Source organism: Nematolebias whitei, chromosome 6 (assembly GCF_014905685.2).
Source record: "Nematolebias whitei isolate Nwh7 chromosome 6, NemWhi1, whole genome shotgun sequence".
Classification (NCBI taxonomy): domain Eukaryota; kingdom Metazoa; phylum Chordata; class Actinopteri; order Cyprinodontiformes; family Rivulidae; genus Nematolebias; species Nematolebias whitei.
Window position 1 is genome coordinate 32,187,132 of NC_056503.1, and position 16,868 is coordinate 32,203,999.

Consider the following 16,868-nt stretch of genomic DNA (forward strand, 5'->3'; position numbering starts at 1 on the left):
ATGGTGCCACAAGGTGCTGACGTATGTATGTATGTGTTTGTGTGTGGATGTGTCAGGGATACCTTTTGCAATTGTAAGCATTTCTCATCAGTAACCCACTGATACTGGCGATGTTTCATTTGTGTCACTTCATTTGTTGTGCTTGCTGTGTGTGTGTGTGTGTGTGCGTGCTGTTTGTAGTTGGGGGGGGGGGGGATGGGGGCAGGGGAGCATGTAATAGCAGATGTCATTGGGATTGGTTGAACAAGCTGCAGTTCAGAGCAGCAGGGTTGTATTTGCAAATCCTGGGTGGTCTTCTAATGGCTCGGGTCCTGCAGTTAACCTGCTTTTAACTGTAGGGTGTGTCCTACATTAAATGTCTATTTCCTGCCTCCCATGTTGCGCTATATAAAGCTGCTGTACCACTGACCTTGGCCCAGTCATCGTACAGTCATACAGCTGGTTTCCTTCACTGCCATCAGCAGATCTTATTTTTTCCCAGTTGATAATTTATGTGTGCTCCTTATCATAAGCTCTTGTTGTGGTACACAGAATCTCTGATCAGATTTTTCTGTACACAATGTGTTCAGTATTGGTATTTAATCTTCCACTGATGGCCTTGCATCAGAGTATCTCGATCACGCACAGTCACTCTGGAGGCTGAAGTACGTTGATGCAGCAGTTTTTGAAACTGAGATGTATAAGAGTTGTGGATTTGTTCGTGAGAGGAAGGAACAGGTTACGATGTTTGTGTGACAGGGAACCATGTGAGAAAGACTGACGCTGAAAAAAGATAAAGGGAGAGGAAAAAAGAATGAATCAGAGCATGTAAGTGACAAGATATAGACTGGGAGAAAGACATGGAAATAACACAAAAAGGTGGTGGTGGTGGGGGGGGGGTGCTGGCACCAGCCTACTCAGGGCCAGATGTTTTGCGGCTAAAAAAACTAGAGTGAATCAAAGCCATGTGAAGAGATTTATTAGGTTCCCATAGGAGCCCAGGCAGTATTACATGTAGCCTGTTCTGTTTACAGTGGCAGGAACCCCTAAACCACCCATCAACTCCACTACTGGCTTGGCTGGGAATGTGAAGACTTTATATTTGGACTTATATAGGCTTTTGTCTCCTATTCTTTCTTTTAGTTGTGAATATGCTGGAGGAGTTGGAAGCGAATCACAAGGCTGTTTAGTCTGAGTGCCTGAGCCAGAGTAGTCGGCTGTAGCTCTGCCCGGTACAGTAGCAGCATCTGAATGTCTTTATTTGGCATCTGTTTCCCTCAATTTAGACGCGATTTCAGATGTGTTTCGCCTACTGTGTCTGACTCTCATATTGAAGCGTGCCACAGAGACTGTAGAGGAGCTCATTGCCTCGTATTGCTGCATTGACAACAGTGTAAAAGTTTCTACGTGCCATTTTCAGATTTAATCTCTTATAGATCCAACCTAGTACTGTCCTTTTCAATAATATCGGTGATGGAGCGCACGCCGTGCCCTCTCGTGTTAATGGCTACATCAGTAATGGATCCACACTGTATTGCTACTAAAAGCTGACTGAATAATCTGCCCCTGCTGTGGCTGGAAAGACTGAGCCAGCTGTTTAATGATGTCAGTGTGCTGGAGGGGAAAAAATAATAATTTTTTTTTTTTTTACATACACACATTGACTGACGGACTTGGGCACTCGAGGACAGACAGACAGACACACACTGGTGCACGACAAACGAAATGCGTCCGTCAGCAGCTGAACAGCTGAACTGACTTCACGAGAAGGAAACGCCAAAGCAGCCACTGTTAAGACAGCCGTGATTGCTGGCAACATACCAACGCATAGTGAGGATAGACGGATATATAGACTACTCTTACTGTGAATTTAACAGGCCCTCCTCTGGGGTAAATGGATCTGACACTCAGATCGGAGGGGGTGCATCTGATAATTAACTGTTACTTTTGCTGTTTTGTTCTTACAGATTGATGCCTTGAGTAAAAGAAGTAAAGAAGCAGAGGCCGCCTTCTTGAACGTGTACAAGAAAATAATCGATGTCCCAGGTAAGAAGACTGTTCAGCCAAACCCCATTTGCTGAAGTTTGTCTATTCCTTGGTCTTTATTCAAAGTTGCAAACCGTAGCACTTAAGATATCCCATTAGAGGTCAACTAATGTGATTTTTATGTATGGCACATGCTGATCTTTTGAAATCAGGGCAGCCGATGACTCATGTTATTTAGGGGGCCAATATGAAATTTTCCTTTAACTAAATCTATCAATATTTGCTTAAGTTAAATATATGTGTATTTAACAACCCTTAGAAGAACTTTATCAAGGTTGAGTCAGGTCCTATGGACGGATTGTTCTGAGGAACCGACTCCACCTTGTTAGATTTATCCACCTTGGTTGATGAGCATGCATCAGCACATTTAGAAGAACTTGTAAACATAATTTATAAAAATGAAAAATAAAAAAAAACAATGTTACATCAAAACCTAAATTGTGGGCTTCAATAGGTTTGCATGTAGCAGCTGCATCTTCATTTTCCTGCTTGGTAATTGGTGAAGTATGTACAAACATGGCTAATAAAGCGGCCCATAGTGGTCGATTAAAGTTAGTCGTCCGATTAATCTGTGTTTTTTTGTTCCATTGCAGAATAGAGAATGTGTTTTTGAAGATTTTTTTTTAAAAATCTAAACAGACATAACATCAAAATAGTCTCATGTGTGAAACTAGTTATATGGCTTTCAAAAGACTTTGTTAGAGAATGATAATAATCCCTGATGTAAAACATTGAAATACACTAAATTGGTTGCTGCAGCATTTGTTAAGGCAACAAAGCAAAGTATGACACTACTGACATAATTTTCTGTGCTTGCTGGGTAATATTTGTCAACAATGCCAAACATATTTCTGAGTAGATCAAAATAAACATTACAGTAGTTTTTGTACTAGTGAAATATTTGTGAAAAGAAACTTACCTGTATTTTAACAGTTTTTTATGCTTGGATTATTGAGAAAGATATCAAACATAATACACTGGGATACATCAAATAAAGCATTACAATACTGAATACTCTCAGGGGAAAAAGTTTTTTCTTTGCCAACAGAGAAACTTTTACTTTTTCCTGACGAGCGCAGTTTACACCATGTTTTCACGTGGGCCACAAAAAAAAAGTCTTGTTTTTATGGCCTAGTCTTGCCCCTCTGTAACAACCAGGACCCCCTTCTTCAATATCTCGAAGCCACAAAACGTAGGGTGATGGCTAAAAGGTGTTTAAATAATAGGTTCATGTAAAAGAACAAAACAAGAGTTTAACACCTCAAGTCCAGCAAAATGATGAGTAGACTTTTCATTGTGAAAAGAAATGACCCCACCAGTAGCCCGTCTGGTCCTGTCTTATTGCTCATTTGTTTGTGTGACATCCTAATGTCTCCTCATGAAGTCTCAGCCCACTGGAGTAGCTTTTAGATGGGTTTTACACAAGGTGTAGGTGATATGGATGGCGGGTATGGCCAGGATTGGTTGAGACAAAGTGCACACACGAGCAGGCAGCTGTGTGGGAATACAGGAGGGGCCCTGTATGTAGGAAAGGAGTTGAGTTCATCTATAGCGTAAGGAGGTCACCATATTCCCACATGGATAGACCTACAGTAATATCTTTGGATTGTACTGTTCCCAATAAGTCAGCGGCAGCACTGACGGGGCTATTCTTAACTTGCAGTGAGACAATGATGTAATGCCCGATGCACAGAGACACAAACCAGTCTGACTAATGCAGCAGTCTTGAAAGAGGAAACTGTGTGTTTTCTCCTGTCTTCTGTCAGCTGAAGGCCTGGATACTCGGCCCAGTGTGCTCTGCTTTAGATTAAAGGTGTCTGGCGAGAACGTTCAGCACCAGTGGCCCACAAGTCAAACTGTTTTTAACAGGCTGTACGGTTGATTTGAAGGGGGAGAGGGGGTTGTGTGAAGGACAAAGCTTTGATAAGAGGGAGAGAAAGTTAATTTTCAAGGACTGCAAAGCTGATAGGAGTCTATATCCAGAGCGTACAGTTATGTTACTTAGTATTTGTTTGTGTGTGTTTGAGCCTCATGCATGTTTATGTGAAGGTGTGTGTGTGTGTGTGTGTCACCTTGACAGCACAAAATCAGCATGAAATTCCCCAATCGTTCTCTGCTGATCTCTCATTAGCATAGTTAAGATATCTAACTGCGTCAGACATGACACACACACACACACACACACACACACACACACACACACAGCTCTTACCCCCAGCTGTAAGCTGTCAGTTCCTCTTATCTGTACAACACACACACTTAAACACGCACACATGCATAAACTGCTCTTTTAGCTGGCACGCTGATGAGCGTTGCCTGCGTCTCTTGGCTGCCTGTCACCAGTCTGCCACCCATGAGCACCAATCAGATGTGATTGGCCTGACTGACAGGGCTCTCTTCATCACGCTGACAGTTAACCCTGCTGCGTGTTTTCCAGAGTTGTTGCTAAAATGCCTCTAAAGTTGCCTTTCTTCCTCGTGTCACCATTTCTCTAATCTCTTATTTACCTCTTTCGCTGCCTGGTTTTTACAGCTTCGTTTTGTCCAACTGTCTGCTCTCATGTTTCCCTTTTTTTTTTTTTTCTCCTCCCTTTCAAGCTGCATCATAGCGAACACTTTCAACTGATCACAGCTCGGTAATCTCTCTTGTTAATGTGTCTCATCTGCGCTCCCGTTTATCTGCCTCTGCTGGTATCTGTTATGCAGTTCACCTGCTGCGTCAGCATTAGCCCCTCCTCGACGAAGCCGATGTTTTTCTCAGAACTCAACAATAGTTTTGTGATACAAAAGTTGATAGTGTATCGTTTGATGCACTTCATGAGAGAGGTTTTGTCTGTACAGGAGTTATCGTTCACATTGACAGCGGACCTTGACTCATCTCATTTTGTTTTTTTAGTGACAGTGCTTTAGATTAGAACTAATAACAGCCTCAGCATCTTATGAAGGAGTGCATATCGTCCGCTGCCTTTAATGCCAGTCATCGTGGATGTACAAGCAGTGATTACTTGGAGACTTTCATTGAAATCTGTCCAGTGGTTCATGACATATTTTGCTAATAGACAAACAGGGTTGACAATAAAACGTTGAATTTTAGTGTCTTAAAACACAGATTCATTTGATAATAATGAAATAATTCAGTATGGGATGTTAGTTCTGCTCATATCGTCAAATGTTTGTCTTGAACAGTTGACGCTGAACATAACTTATAGCGTTTCTGTTAATTGTTATGCTTTGGTTCTTGTTGGAATCAATCATTTTCCACAGCGAGATCAAAGGTTGGGGTCCGCTCCAAAACATTTGTCCTGAAGCCGTTAGATTCATTGCCTAGCTCAAGGACACTTCACTAGGACGATCGCCCGCTCTCACACGGCCTTGACTGTAGTTATTCCTAGCACACTGGGCCACCTCGCCGCCCTTGCTTGTCTGATCTGCTTTGCGGTGTGTTAAACACGATGTGTATGTGTTTTCTCCCCCAGACCCTGTACCTGTGTTGGAGCTGGCTCAGCAGCTGCAGCTGAAGCTCCAGAGGATGCACGACATTGAGACAGAGAACACCAAGCTTCGAGAGACACTGGAGGACTACAACAAAGAGTTCGCAGAAGTTAAAAACCAAGGTTAGAGGGGGATATGTGCTTAGGCAAACAATTAATGATATTTCTCACTTTCTCTTCGCTTTGCTGTTGAGGCAACTCAAATAAATCATTAGACTTCTTTGTGAAACTCTGTCAAAGATAAAAACACAGACATTGTATTTTTACAATGAAGCATTCTACAAAACAAGCCCGCTTCAGTCAAGAACGGGTTGTTTAAAGATCATTAAATAAAGTTAATTATGCAAGAAGTAATAGAAATAAGAATAGTGTAACTTACTTGACACACTACTCACTTCAACCATTTTTAAACATTCTCTCTACTGACAATCAATAAATCTATAATTGGAAAATGAGGTTAAATTTATATTCCTAAATGTTTTTAGACTGGACATGGTCTCCTCCTGTTCAGGTTATGTATACAGTTCAGTACACCGGTCAGGACAAGCCTTAAATCTTTTATTTCTTAACTGTGTCAAACATAAAGTGTAAGGGTGAGTCAAAGTTGATCCGTCACTTATAATCTCCTGAGTTGGACTAGAGGGTAGTCACAGAACTCATTTTAAGTGTATGTGTGTAGACTTTTACAAACAATGATGGTGTCTGTTTTATAATGTAGGCTAATTGAGCTAAACCTTGTAGCTCTGAGCTGCATCTGTGTTTTCTAAAGATATATTGAACATCTTTTTAAAAAAAAAAAATTATGTCTGTAATACTCAATGTCTAAAAACAAGTTTAACTAGCTTAGCGGTGGCATCACACTGGGCTGTGACTAGTTTGCAAATGGCATTTATGTGGGAATCTTCTTAACGTTTTGCGATGTGCACGGTGGATGTCAAATTCTTTGAGTGACTCAGAGGCGTGCAGTCCTGTCGCTTGAGGTTTGAGCACGTGCACGTTTTCTATCAAATAGTTTGAGTCATTCCAGACCTCGAGTCTCAAACTCACCTGAATTGTCGTAGGCCTCTCCAACTCATCTCAAGAGTTTTGAGCTGTTGATTGGGAGATCTCTTTTGACAGAAAACATCAGAGGCAAATGTCAAGATCTAAAAACTATTCATATACAATTATTTTAATAAATGCTCTAAAAGTGCTGCCTTCATCTCATCATGTGTTCCAGCAGAATAAATCATAAACGTGAGGTTGGCTGCAAAGATGGGTACAATGCGAGTGGAGGGGACAACAAAATAATGTGCACGACCAAGAATACGGTTCTGCAAGCCGTGCACCCAACGATAAGTCACGATACAGTAGTCCTTCGCTACTTCACGTTTCGTTTTTCGCTGACTCGCTCTATTGTGTTTTTTCAAAATACATGTAAGATTGGACATGACACACAATTGGCTGACTGATAGATGAGCCACACGATCGGCTTGCAATTTTAATTTAAAGTAAATTATTTAAAATTATTTAGCAGCTGCTGCACCTTTGTGAAGCCCATACTGCAGGATACGCTTCCTGCTGCAACTGATAATCTGTTCTTCATGCAGAGCGGAGAAGTGGGCGTGGCCAAGAACGCTTGCAGGTGGCTGAGAGCAGCGAGGCAGAGAACTGAAATCATGACATTCTGTGCTCTTTTAGAGAGTTTAGAAACATTGTTTAGAATATTGCAAGAGTGTGGGTAAATATATATAAGTAAATATTAAAAGCCCTGTGATGGACTTGCGACCTGTCCAGGGTGTCCCCCGCCTCTCGCACAGTGATGGCTGGACATGGGCATCAGCCACCCCCGCGACCCGAAAAAGAAGCAGGTAAAGATAATGGATGGATGGATAAATACTAAAATAAACTACTACTTGTACTACTATTCCTACTTTGTGGTTTTTCACTTATCGCAGGGCTTCAGGGTACGGATCCCTCGCGATAAACGATGGACTACTTACTGTATTTTAAAAATATGTCAAAATGTGGCCTTGATGGTCACCTGGTTTCAAATCTGCATATTTTCTTACCGTTTTGACCAGCTAGTCTCCAACAGTCATGAGAAACTTCCCTTCTTTTCTCATTTTCCTACCTGTTTGAATATTTTCACAGGATTTTCATTTAAACCAATGTGAACAGAATTTTATTTTCCTCTTTATTTTAGACATGACCGTAAATCTGCAGCTTCCGAAACTGTTTCAGTTGCTAAAGTTACAGAAATATTTTAATCTTGTAAAGGTTTTAAGTAGCACCATGCTTGGGAAAACAAACTGGGAAATTGTAGGAAAGTTTAATATGATGAGTAAAATATATTAACTTAAATTAGAGTTTGTTCTGCTACATTTGTGCAGATGCACATAAAGTACACTAATAAAATCCTTTTTGCCTAATAATATGCAAAACTCTTGTTTGCGTGCAAATAAAACAACACAACAAAAATACTTTTGGAGCATTAAGTCCATATTTGAACATATTTAATGACTCATAAATTTTTCAGAAACACACAAAATGAACAAGGTTTTACATTTTCAAACAGGATTTAAAGAGAGAGGAGGAAAAACACGAGGCGCCGTTTCATGAATAAAAAACAACGCTTTACCTCGGGGTAGAAGAAAGATGGAAAAACTGACAAAGACGGAGAGATGAGTGTGAAGTGGTAATAAAAGTGCTGCAGCTTCAGTCAAAACCGGAGCGAGTGAGCGAGCAGGGAATGTTTTGGAATCTCCCCTTCTTTTTCTCCCCCTCTTTTCCTCAGCGAGAGTTAATTGGAACAGCTCGATAGCGGCAGGGTTCCATTCTACCATTGATTTTCCTGTTCCCTCATCCTTTATCCCTCCTTCCCGCCTCAATAGATGGGGGATATTTAAACCCCCAAAACACACTCTGGAACTCCCACTCCTGTTAAATGAACACGCAGACCCAGCCACACACACATACACACACACACAGAGTGCAGAGGCCATTGATCCCCACAACCTAAATGTTTAAAGTTCAGTTAAGCAGTTAAGGGGTAAGAGGGCTCTAAGGGGACTCTCCTCTATTGATTATGTGTCAGAACTGTGAGACTGGAGTTTAAATCACACACACACACACACACACACACACACACACACACACACACACACCTACACACAGAGTGCTAAGAGCCCTCAGTCCAAAGCATCAGGCAGCATTGCTTTAAATCATTGTCTCACTCACTTATATCTTCCTCTGAAAAAACACACACAAACACTCTTTCATGCGCAGACGCCTGTTTATTACTCCAGTTATGTGTTAGATTTATTTCAGGCTACCCCGTACGGAGCTCAGCCGTCAGCAAGTTGTGGGAATTCACATCTAATGCAGCCCTAATGAATACAACGTATCTACCGCTGGTGATTGAATATTCTGTGCCAGTGGCGGATGTAAAGATTAGGCTGGAGCCAAAGGGGGGCTTCTCGCAGAGGAAGAACGTGGAATATGAAGTGGCGTTTCTTAAGCAGAGGTCAAAACGCCCCCATCAAAAGCGCCGTCTTCACCGCTGCCATTTATCACATCAACTAGAGTCTGTTTTTCAATGTGTTCTTGAAAAATGCCTGCGTGTTGATCCTTCCTTTGAGTGCTTGTTTTTCTGCGCCCCATCAGAGGTGACCATTAAGGCCTTGAAGGAGAAGATCCGTGAGTACGAGCAGACTCTGAAGAATCAGGCTGAGAACTTGGCCCAAGAGAAGCAGCTCCAGCTACACAATGACTATGCAGAAAAAGAGAGGTATAGCTCTATTTTTTTGAGTTGCGCTGATGTTTTGCTTGAAACTCGTTCTTCTCCAACCACTCTTGTTGCTATTTTTAGATCTCTAGGTTCTTGTGCCCTCGGGCAGAAGTGTCAGTTCTCGTCTTTGAATGATGGTTTTAAGACTGAAGTATATTAACTATAACTTTTTAGTTCTTTCAGTGTAGGTGTCTACCAAAAAATGAAAAAGTTGCTTGTTGAGTTCTTAAATATTTCTGAAGGAATAGAGATGATCTCAAGCAGAAGTTCACAAATTATTCAGCTTTTCCCCTCAATATAGTAATAACAACAGAAACTTTCAACCTAATTGTTGTTGATTAAAGCATGCAAACATTGCTAATAATTAAAACTAATAAGATGCCACAAACAGCCTGAGGTTTTATCAGTTAATGACAGCATTTAAAATATATATTTTATAACGGATGCCAATATGCTTTTAGCAAACATCTTTCAGTTTTATTTGATTCTTGGAATTAACCTCATGACTATTTGTTGTTTTTTAGAGTCATTTTTAATCCGGATGGGGTCAGTCGCTACCTTTTTAGCATCGTAGTCAGGGTTCTCACAGAGCCATAAAAGTACGGAACAGTTTGAATTTTGTTTTTGTTTTTTGTAAATATGAACAAGTTCGGAAAATGGAAATGGAGCATAGAAAAACATTTCTGTTTCCAGACCATTTTTTAAAAGATAGGTTTCTGCTATTTTTTTTTTTTATATTTTGCCAAAATTAGTGTTTTTCCATTGATTATGCATAAAAATAGATATTTGCTTGATGGCACCTTTGATAAATGAAGGTTTAATCAATGTGTGGAATTAAATAAATCAGAGTAAACTTGACGTCACTGAAATCTGGAGAAAAACAAAACAAGGTTAAAGTAAGGGAGACTGCACCATATTTAAATAATAACATTTAAATAACTTAAAAACATATGGTTGTAATTGTTCTGTACAATCTACAACAACAAAAACTACAATCGTCACAAAAATATTTGCCATCAAACAACTTTTGAAGTTTCAAAATTATGCTCTAAACATTTACAGCCTTTGTACTGAGATGTGAAAGGTGGTTGGAAAATTAAAGGAGGAATTTTAAAATCTGCACCTGGAAAAGCTTATATATAAATTAAGGAATAAAGGAAATGAAGAAGGAACCTTGAATATTCAACTTTACTAACAGCAGGCTCCACACGACGCCTGTAGCTGTAATAAATAGCTCAACAGTACCTCTGCATGTTGAGCAAATGTTGAGCAATTGATCTGATTGCTGAAATGGCATAATCACTCCTATCAAGTCCAAAAATGCTCTTTAAGTGTCCCTCCCCATGAGGGGCCCCGGGTAACGTAAAAACAATTAAACTAATTGCCTGAGATGTGGGCAGCCATATTATCTCAGTAAACATCTGATATGGGTTTCTTTCCTCCTTCCCTGGCTCGCTATTTGATACTAATGTGACAGAAACCAGCCCGTGATGTGTGTAAGCTGGTATTAACTCCGACACTAACTTTGTTCTCTGAACGTGAAGTTAGAGAACAAACATTTGTGCCATTTTCAAGTGAAACAGCTGAACAAACTGAGAAGAAGTCCTCAAGATGGTCTGAAATCGAGTTGTGGTGCTACACCACTCGTATCTAAATGTATCGATTGTTAGAGGCCTAAACGTAGAGAAAATTATATTTTATTGTCGTTTTATTCAAAAGTATTTTTCTAAAAGATTCGTAGTTTTAAAAAAAAAGACAATTTTTAGATTCACCCATTTTAAAGTCATTTTGTTAACTTTCAGAAGGTGTATGAAAGCGTTTTTTTAGACTTTCAGTCGAAGATCAATTGTCCAACTGTGTTTCCTGTACGTCAGGATTTTATAGGCCTCTTCCTGTCTGCTGAGAGCTGACTTCCTGTGTCTGAGAGGGGTAGTAAATGGATGGCACCTCCTGATGCCTTTTTTTTTTCTCCCAGCAAGGAGGGAGTGAAGGAGAGAGAGACTGAGATGAAAGGATGAAGTAGAGGGCAGAAAAATAGAGATGACAGGAGAGACAGATTGGCGGAGAGGGGAGGGGGCATCAAAGGGTGTCATAAAGACGGTATTTGTGCTAGATTATTGATGTTTTTACACACAGCAGCGATTTCTCTGCGGAGCCCAACTTTTTATGTGCCAAGAATGAATCTATTTTGTCCGTGTGGTTTTCTGTACCCCTCCCTTTCCCTGACTCAACCCCTTGCCCTCCCCTCCATCCACCCCTGGGTGCAACGTGCCCCAGTGGCCAGACATTCCTGCCTAATAGGGCTGCTTAATGAGGAGTGGGTTGTGTTGGGGAGGATTTTAGTGGGGGGAAAACTGACGGAGAATAGTTGCCACGAAGTGTGAACCCAAAGAGCAACCAAGTCACTATCTCTTTAACTCTGACTTTCTGCTTCCTGCTCTCTTTTTATGCACCTCTTTAGAAAACTCCAGGAGAGCCAGGACTCCATGTCCTCGAGGTTGAAAGAGGCCGAACACAAGGTCCAGTCCCTGCAGACAGGTACCAGCCAATCCAGTCCAGTCAAATTCCAAACAAATGTGCTTATTCCTGTGAAAAAAAAGAGGTGGGGTTAGCGATAAGTCCTACGAAAACTGTACTCAGATTTGAAGGGTTTCTCATTTTAAATGTTCAGACCTATAAAAGGATTAAAACAATAAATTAGGTTAATCTGTTTCATCTGGAGTAGGTGAGTGTGGTTAATGAGATTAACAATGGTTTGTTAGCGTAAGCAAATAACTTCTCAGTTCCTTTAAAACCGTGGGAGAAAAAAAAAACAACACAAAAGCAGAGCTTTATAATTCATTAATGTGAAATAATCCTAAATTTGGATTTGTCAGAAAGTTTCTTTAAATGTTGGGAAATTTAGTTCTCTTTTCGGGAGCTGACTTGTAGCAGATGAATGCACAGCTGACTCATCCCCCCCCCCCCCCCTTTTTTTTTTTTTTTTTTTTTCAGCACTTGAAACAACTCAGGCTGAGCTCTTTGATTTGAAGACAAAGTATGATGAAGAATCTACAGCTAAGTACGTGTTTCGCTGATCTACATGTGTATTTACGGGGGGATGGGGGGGACTTCTACCCTCTGTCTCCTCCATATTCTGTTCTTGACATAATCATCCTGTTTAGTGCATCTCCCACTCCCCACCTCCCTTCCATTCTCTCTCTCTTTATATCCACTCTCCCTAACAGCTGGAATGTCTCCCACAACGCTCAGCAGCCTCCAAATCCCAGCATTACCCACGCACTGTAAATACTGAAAGGGATTCTAATGCGTTCTGCAGCTTCGGCAATGCATCAAAATAGATTTATTTTTTTGTGGTGTAGTTTAGAGTTCTCTCTGATTTATCTGAATGATGACAGGGAGAGGAAGTTCACTGTGGGAGCCCAGTCCTAACACTGCACAGGTATTCTTTCGAGATTCTGAAAGATGGGGTAGCTTCAGTTACTTGCTTCGTGTGAGCGTCATTATTGATCTTATAGTGGAGGCCGGGATGAGAACAGAAGCTTTTCCATGTCTGCACTCCACACCGTGAAGTGCCACTTTATGACGTTCACACTCGTCGCTCTCTCAGGAGTTGCGGTGGGAACCAGAAGCAGCCGAACGCCCGAACTTCTTTGGTAAAACCGAGGGAGGGAAAGAAACGGGAGGGGTTTATGGCGCTTTATTGATAATTGGTGCGCCGCAGTGAAACCTGAACTCCCGTGCTAAATACAGGGCTGTTAATAAAATGGTCAAGGGCATCCTGCGTGCATGCACAAAGTACAGCAGGGCGTCAGCATGGCTTTTAAAACCTGCCCCTTCCAGTCCCGTTTACTCTGCCCCAGACTCGCCGTGTCTCTCCATTACCAGAGTTGTTAAATTGATTGGCTGTTAAAAACAGATCGATGCCTCTTCTGTCTTCCTCAGAATACTTTTTTTCTTCTTCTCCACCTCCCACGCTGTCTTTTATCTTCCACATTGTGTGTTTGTGTTGGTGGAAAGGCCATAGGAAGACATCGCATGCAGCGGAGTGGCATTAATCAATACTTATTTTTTCTTTATCTGTATTTTATTTGGGAGCACTCCCTCTCTTTCTGCTCCCTGACTACATCGCTCTTCCACTTTCTTGAAACTTCCTTTTTTCTGTCGTTGTCTGTTCCTTCAATGTCAGGGGGAAAAAAATAATTTTGAAAAGGCGCTCACAGTCGGCCCCCGTTTGCTTACAGAAACTAATAAGCACATGCCCGCCCACATCCACACACACACACACGCACGCACACTCACATACGAGTACACACACTCGCTCGCTCACTCGTGAGCCCGAGGCAGTCAGGGTCCTTGACTATGTGGCGTGCTGTGATCTGAAATTTTAATGCAACGCTTTAAAGCGCACACAAACCCTCTCTAACCCTGCACCCTCCCAGTCCTTGGAGTCCTTCCTCCGTTTACTGCTTGGCTGAGCAAATCGCCAGTGTTTGGCTGAACACAACTTTTAACCCTTTGACTGCATATATTTTAACACAGCAAAAAAAAACAAAAAAAACACACAAAACGCCATTCGTACCATCGTGCACTTTTTCCTCTGCAAAAACACACACTCGTTGTAAACTTTCTTGTGAGGACGACTTTGCGTGACACCCCCTGCCCTCCTCTGTCCTCCTAGGGTAATCTGCCTTTTAAAATGTGCACGAGCACACACACAGAAATGACACACTCTGAGAATTTGGGGGTGCATTGCCTAAAAGGGCGCTATAGCTGTAGCTTAGCCCCCCTGTCTGTGTCGGCGCTGCGAGGGTCTGACTGACCGCTTTTTAATCGTTTAGTCCTAGTTAAAGATTAATGATATATTGATCTGTAGCCCCTCAGGATGCTTTAAGAGCGTGCGTGCGTGCCAGCTCCTCTTCATGTTTGTGTGTGGGGGGATTTATTTGTGTATAACGATTTAATTGTTGATGATTAGCCAGCTGTGGGCTTTTTTCCTCCTTTCCATGTCCGTCTTAAGCACCCACAAAAAGGAACGGTGCAAGACGTATACACACTCGCAGACACTCACATCTAGCTTCTTTTTAAGCCTCCTTCAAATCCCCAAGGTAACACGCTGTGAAAACGCAATGTGGAGAAAGCCACAGACGAAAAAGGAATGGAGTGATGAAAGCTGGGAGGGGGCAAACAGCAAGCCAGGGGCTCGAAGGCCTCAGCGAGGAAGCAGGGGATAAGAGTGTGATAGAGGAGGGGAAATGAAAAACTAAATCGGGGGAATATCCTGCTGGCACCGAGGACGGAGGCCGAAGAAGAGCGAGCGAAAGATGAGAGACGCGAGGTGGAAGGAGAAAATAAGAGAGATGAAAAGGCGTGGGGTAAAAAGTGGAGGGCAGTGTGTTTGTGGGGAAAGAATAGAGGCAGAGGCTGAGGGTGGAAAAGAAAAGGAGCGGTTGAGTGAGGAGCAGGAGATAAGAGATGAAAAGGCTCGTCTGAGATGGAGGAAGTACAGTAGGGGCTTCGAGGCTCTGGGTTTGTGTCAGAAGTCCTACGCTGATGTCACTGGGTGCACCCGCTGGCTTTCATGCCACAAAAGAAGTGTGTTTCTGTGGAGTGTTTTTGTGTATTCATGTGATTTTTAGTGCGTTTGTCTACCTACTGTATAGCGCCTCTGTGTGGCTGTTGTGTAGAGCTTTTTTTTTTTGTGGGAGAAAAAACTTGATGTCCCCAAAGACCCCCTCTCTCTGTATTGTTGGGTGTTTGATGCTTTGATTGTACTGGGTGCGTCGGCAGGCTGTGGACAGTTCCTGTCCTGCTCAGAGACTGACCGACTTGTCTGACTGACTGACTGACTGTGTCAGGATATGCAGAAAATCCCTTCCCTGTGATCTGCTTTGGCCTTCAGCCTCTAGCTTTGCCTTTATAATTCCCAAATACAGCCAAATCCAAAGGTTATTTAAGAAGACTTTGTGCATCTGTACTTTGATTAAATGATCACATTTGGAGCGAGAGCGGCACTCTGTATTTGGGTTGCATTACTACCCATAAACGCTCTCCATTACAAGCTTTTCTAGCTTGTTGGCTCCATGACCTCACATTAGTGTGTGCGCGGGAGAGGGGGCTGAGTGCACACGTGGGTCTCGCACAAAATATAGCTTAAGTCAGGATAAAAGCTGTTGAGGTAGTGTACTGTTGTGTTGCTTAAACACACCACATCCTTTTAACTATTAAGGAAAAGGAGTAAAAGCGGAGAGTGAAAAGCTCTCCCGCCCACATCTGATTCCTTTTGCTGCATCGCCCGTGGCACAACGTTGACCTAATATCAACCGTGTCTGTTTTGTTAAACACATTCAAATCTGTAGTACTTTAGCCTATGGGACATTACACTGTTTCGCATACTGTGACACACAAATACAAAGGCTGCGTGGGCTATTGGGTTCACTATCAAAAGACTGCAGTCAAATCAAAAGGTCTTAATGGACACAGCGGCGCACATATGTGCTCACATCTTTTGCACTCAGTGCTGTACTTGTACTCTTGTCGGTGTGTAATGTTTGAAATAAACATGCCAGAGATGAACACTTTTCGCGAGGTTGTGTTTGAGCTTTCTGTTACAGTAAACATGTTTTTATCTGGGCACAAACACACTCAGTGTTAACTAGTTAGCAGGGAGGCTAATATATCTTTCCAGGTAAATTTAAACTTTATGTTTGCACTTTTAGATGGTTTTGCGTAAAGTTCTGTGGAAAGGTTATGAATAATATCTGTTGTAGGTAGAATGAACTCAATTTGGAGAAATGGTTCAGTCCTGAACAGACTGATGAGCTAATGGTTCGAGTTGGGTCAGGACTAAACTGGACTGGTGCCATCTTAAAACGTCTCAAGTTTCCAACTTTTCTTAACAGTTTGTGCTAATGCTGTTTTATGAACTTTCACATTGCTATCAATTTGCTTTTATATGTCTGTTCTGGCAGAAATATTCAGAATCCACTTGGAATTGTAATGCTAGTAATCACCAGTCTGCATTGGAAGTGCTACAGCTAGCTGCTGCTTTTGTTCGCAAATAACCACAGAAATGTATGTAAATCATGTAATGTAAAATTTATTATGTCCTACTGCTCTTAGGCTACCTCTGGAGCTAACGTCTTATTTATTAGCTTTGGAGCTAATTTAGCTAGCGATTTTTGTCAGATAATGTCCAAAATTACCATTTAGCTTGAATTGACCAGATCAACTTGTCTATGTCATTGACCCAGAATGCATTGCAGATCAAATAGAATGGTTATATCTGGGTGTCATTAGTTAAAAAAAAATTTAGTAAAAAAAAATCAATGGCTTACAGTATTTTTCTGTCTGTTTTTATAGCTGAAGATATTGTTTATCTAATAAGGTCTATTGTTCCAATAAGTCAGTGATCCCTTTAAGACAGCATGAAGTCACTTTGGTTCTGGCTCTGCTTAGATTAGCCGTTAGCTCGACAGTCAGGTCAGAATTAAACTTTTTTTTTTTTTTTTTCAAAGAGCTATCTACAACAGGTAAGATAGTACCTGTTTATAACTTTTCCACAAAACCTTTCTTCAAAGATCT

General features: G+C 41.6%; 1 protein-coding gene across 1 annotated transcript in view; it reads left to right on the top strand.

The window, feature by feature from the left end:
• cux1b (cut-like homeobox 1b) overlaps nt 1–16,868 on the top strand; it is a 78,504-nt gene that overhangs the window by 25,717 nt on the left and 35,919 nt on the right. The window contains exons 4-8 of the mRNA XM_037677522.1: nt 1,947–2,025; nt 5,501–5,638; nt 9,161–9,284; nt 11,746–11,822; nt 12,279–12,345. Of these exons, the coding sequence (XP_037533450.1) occupies nt 1,947–2,025; nt 5,501–5,638; nt 9,161–9,284; nt 11,746–11,822; nt 12,279–12,345 (485 nt within the window). The remainder of the gene's footprint in view (nt 1–1,946; nt 2,026–5,500; nt 5,639–9,160; nt 9,285–11,745; nt 11,823–12,278; nt 12,346–16,868) is intronic.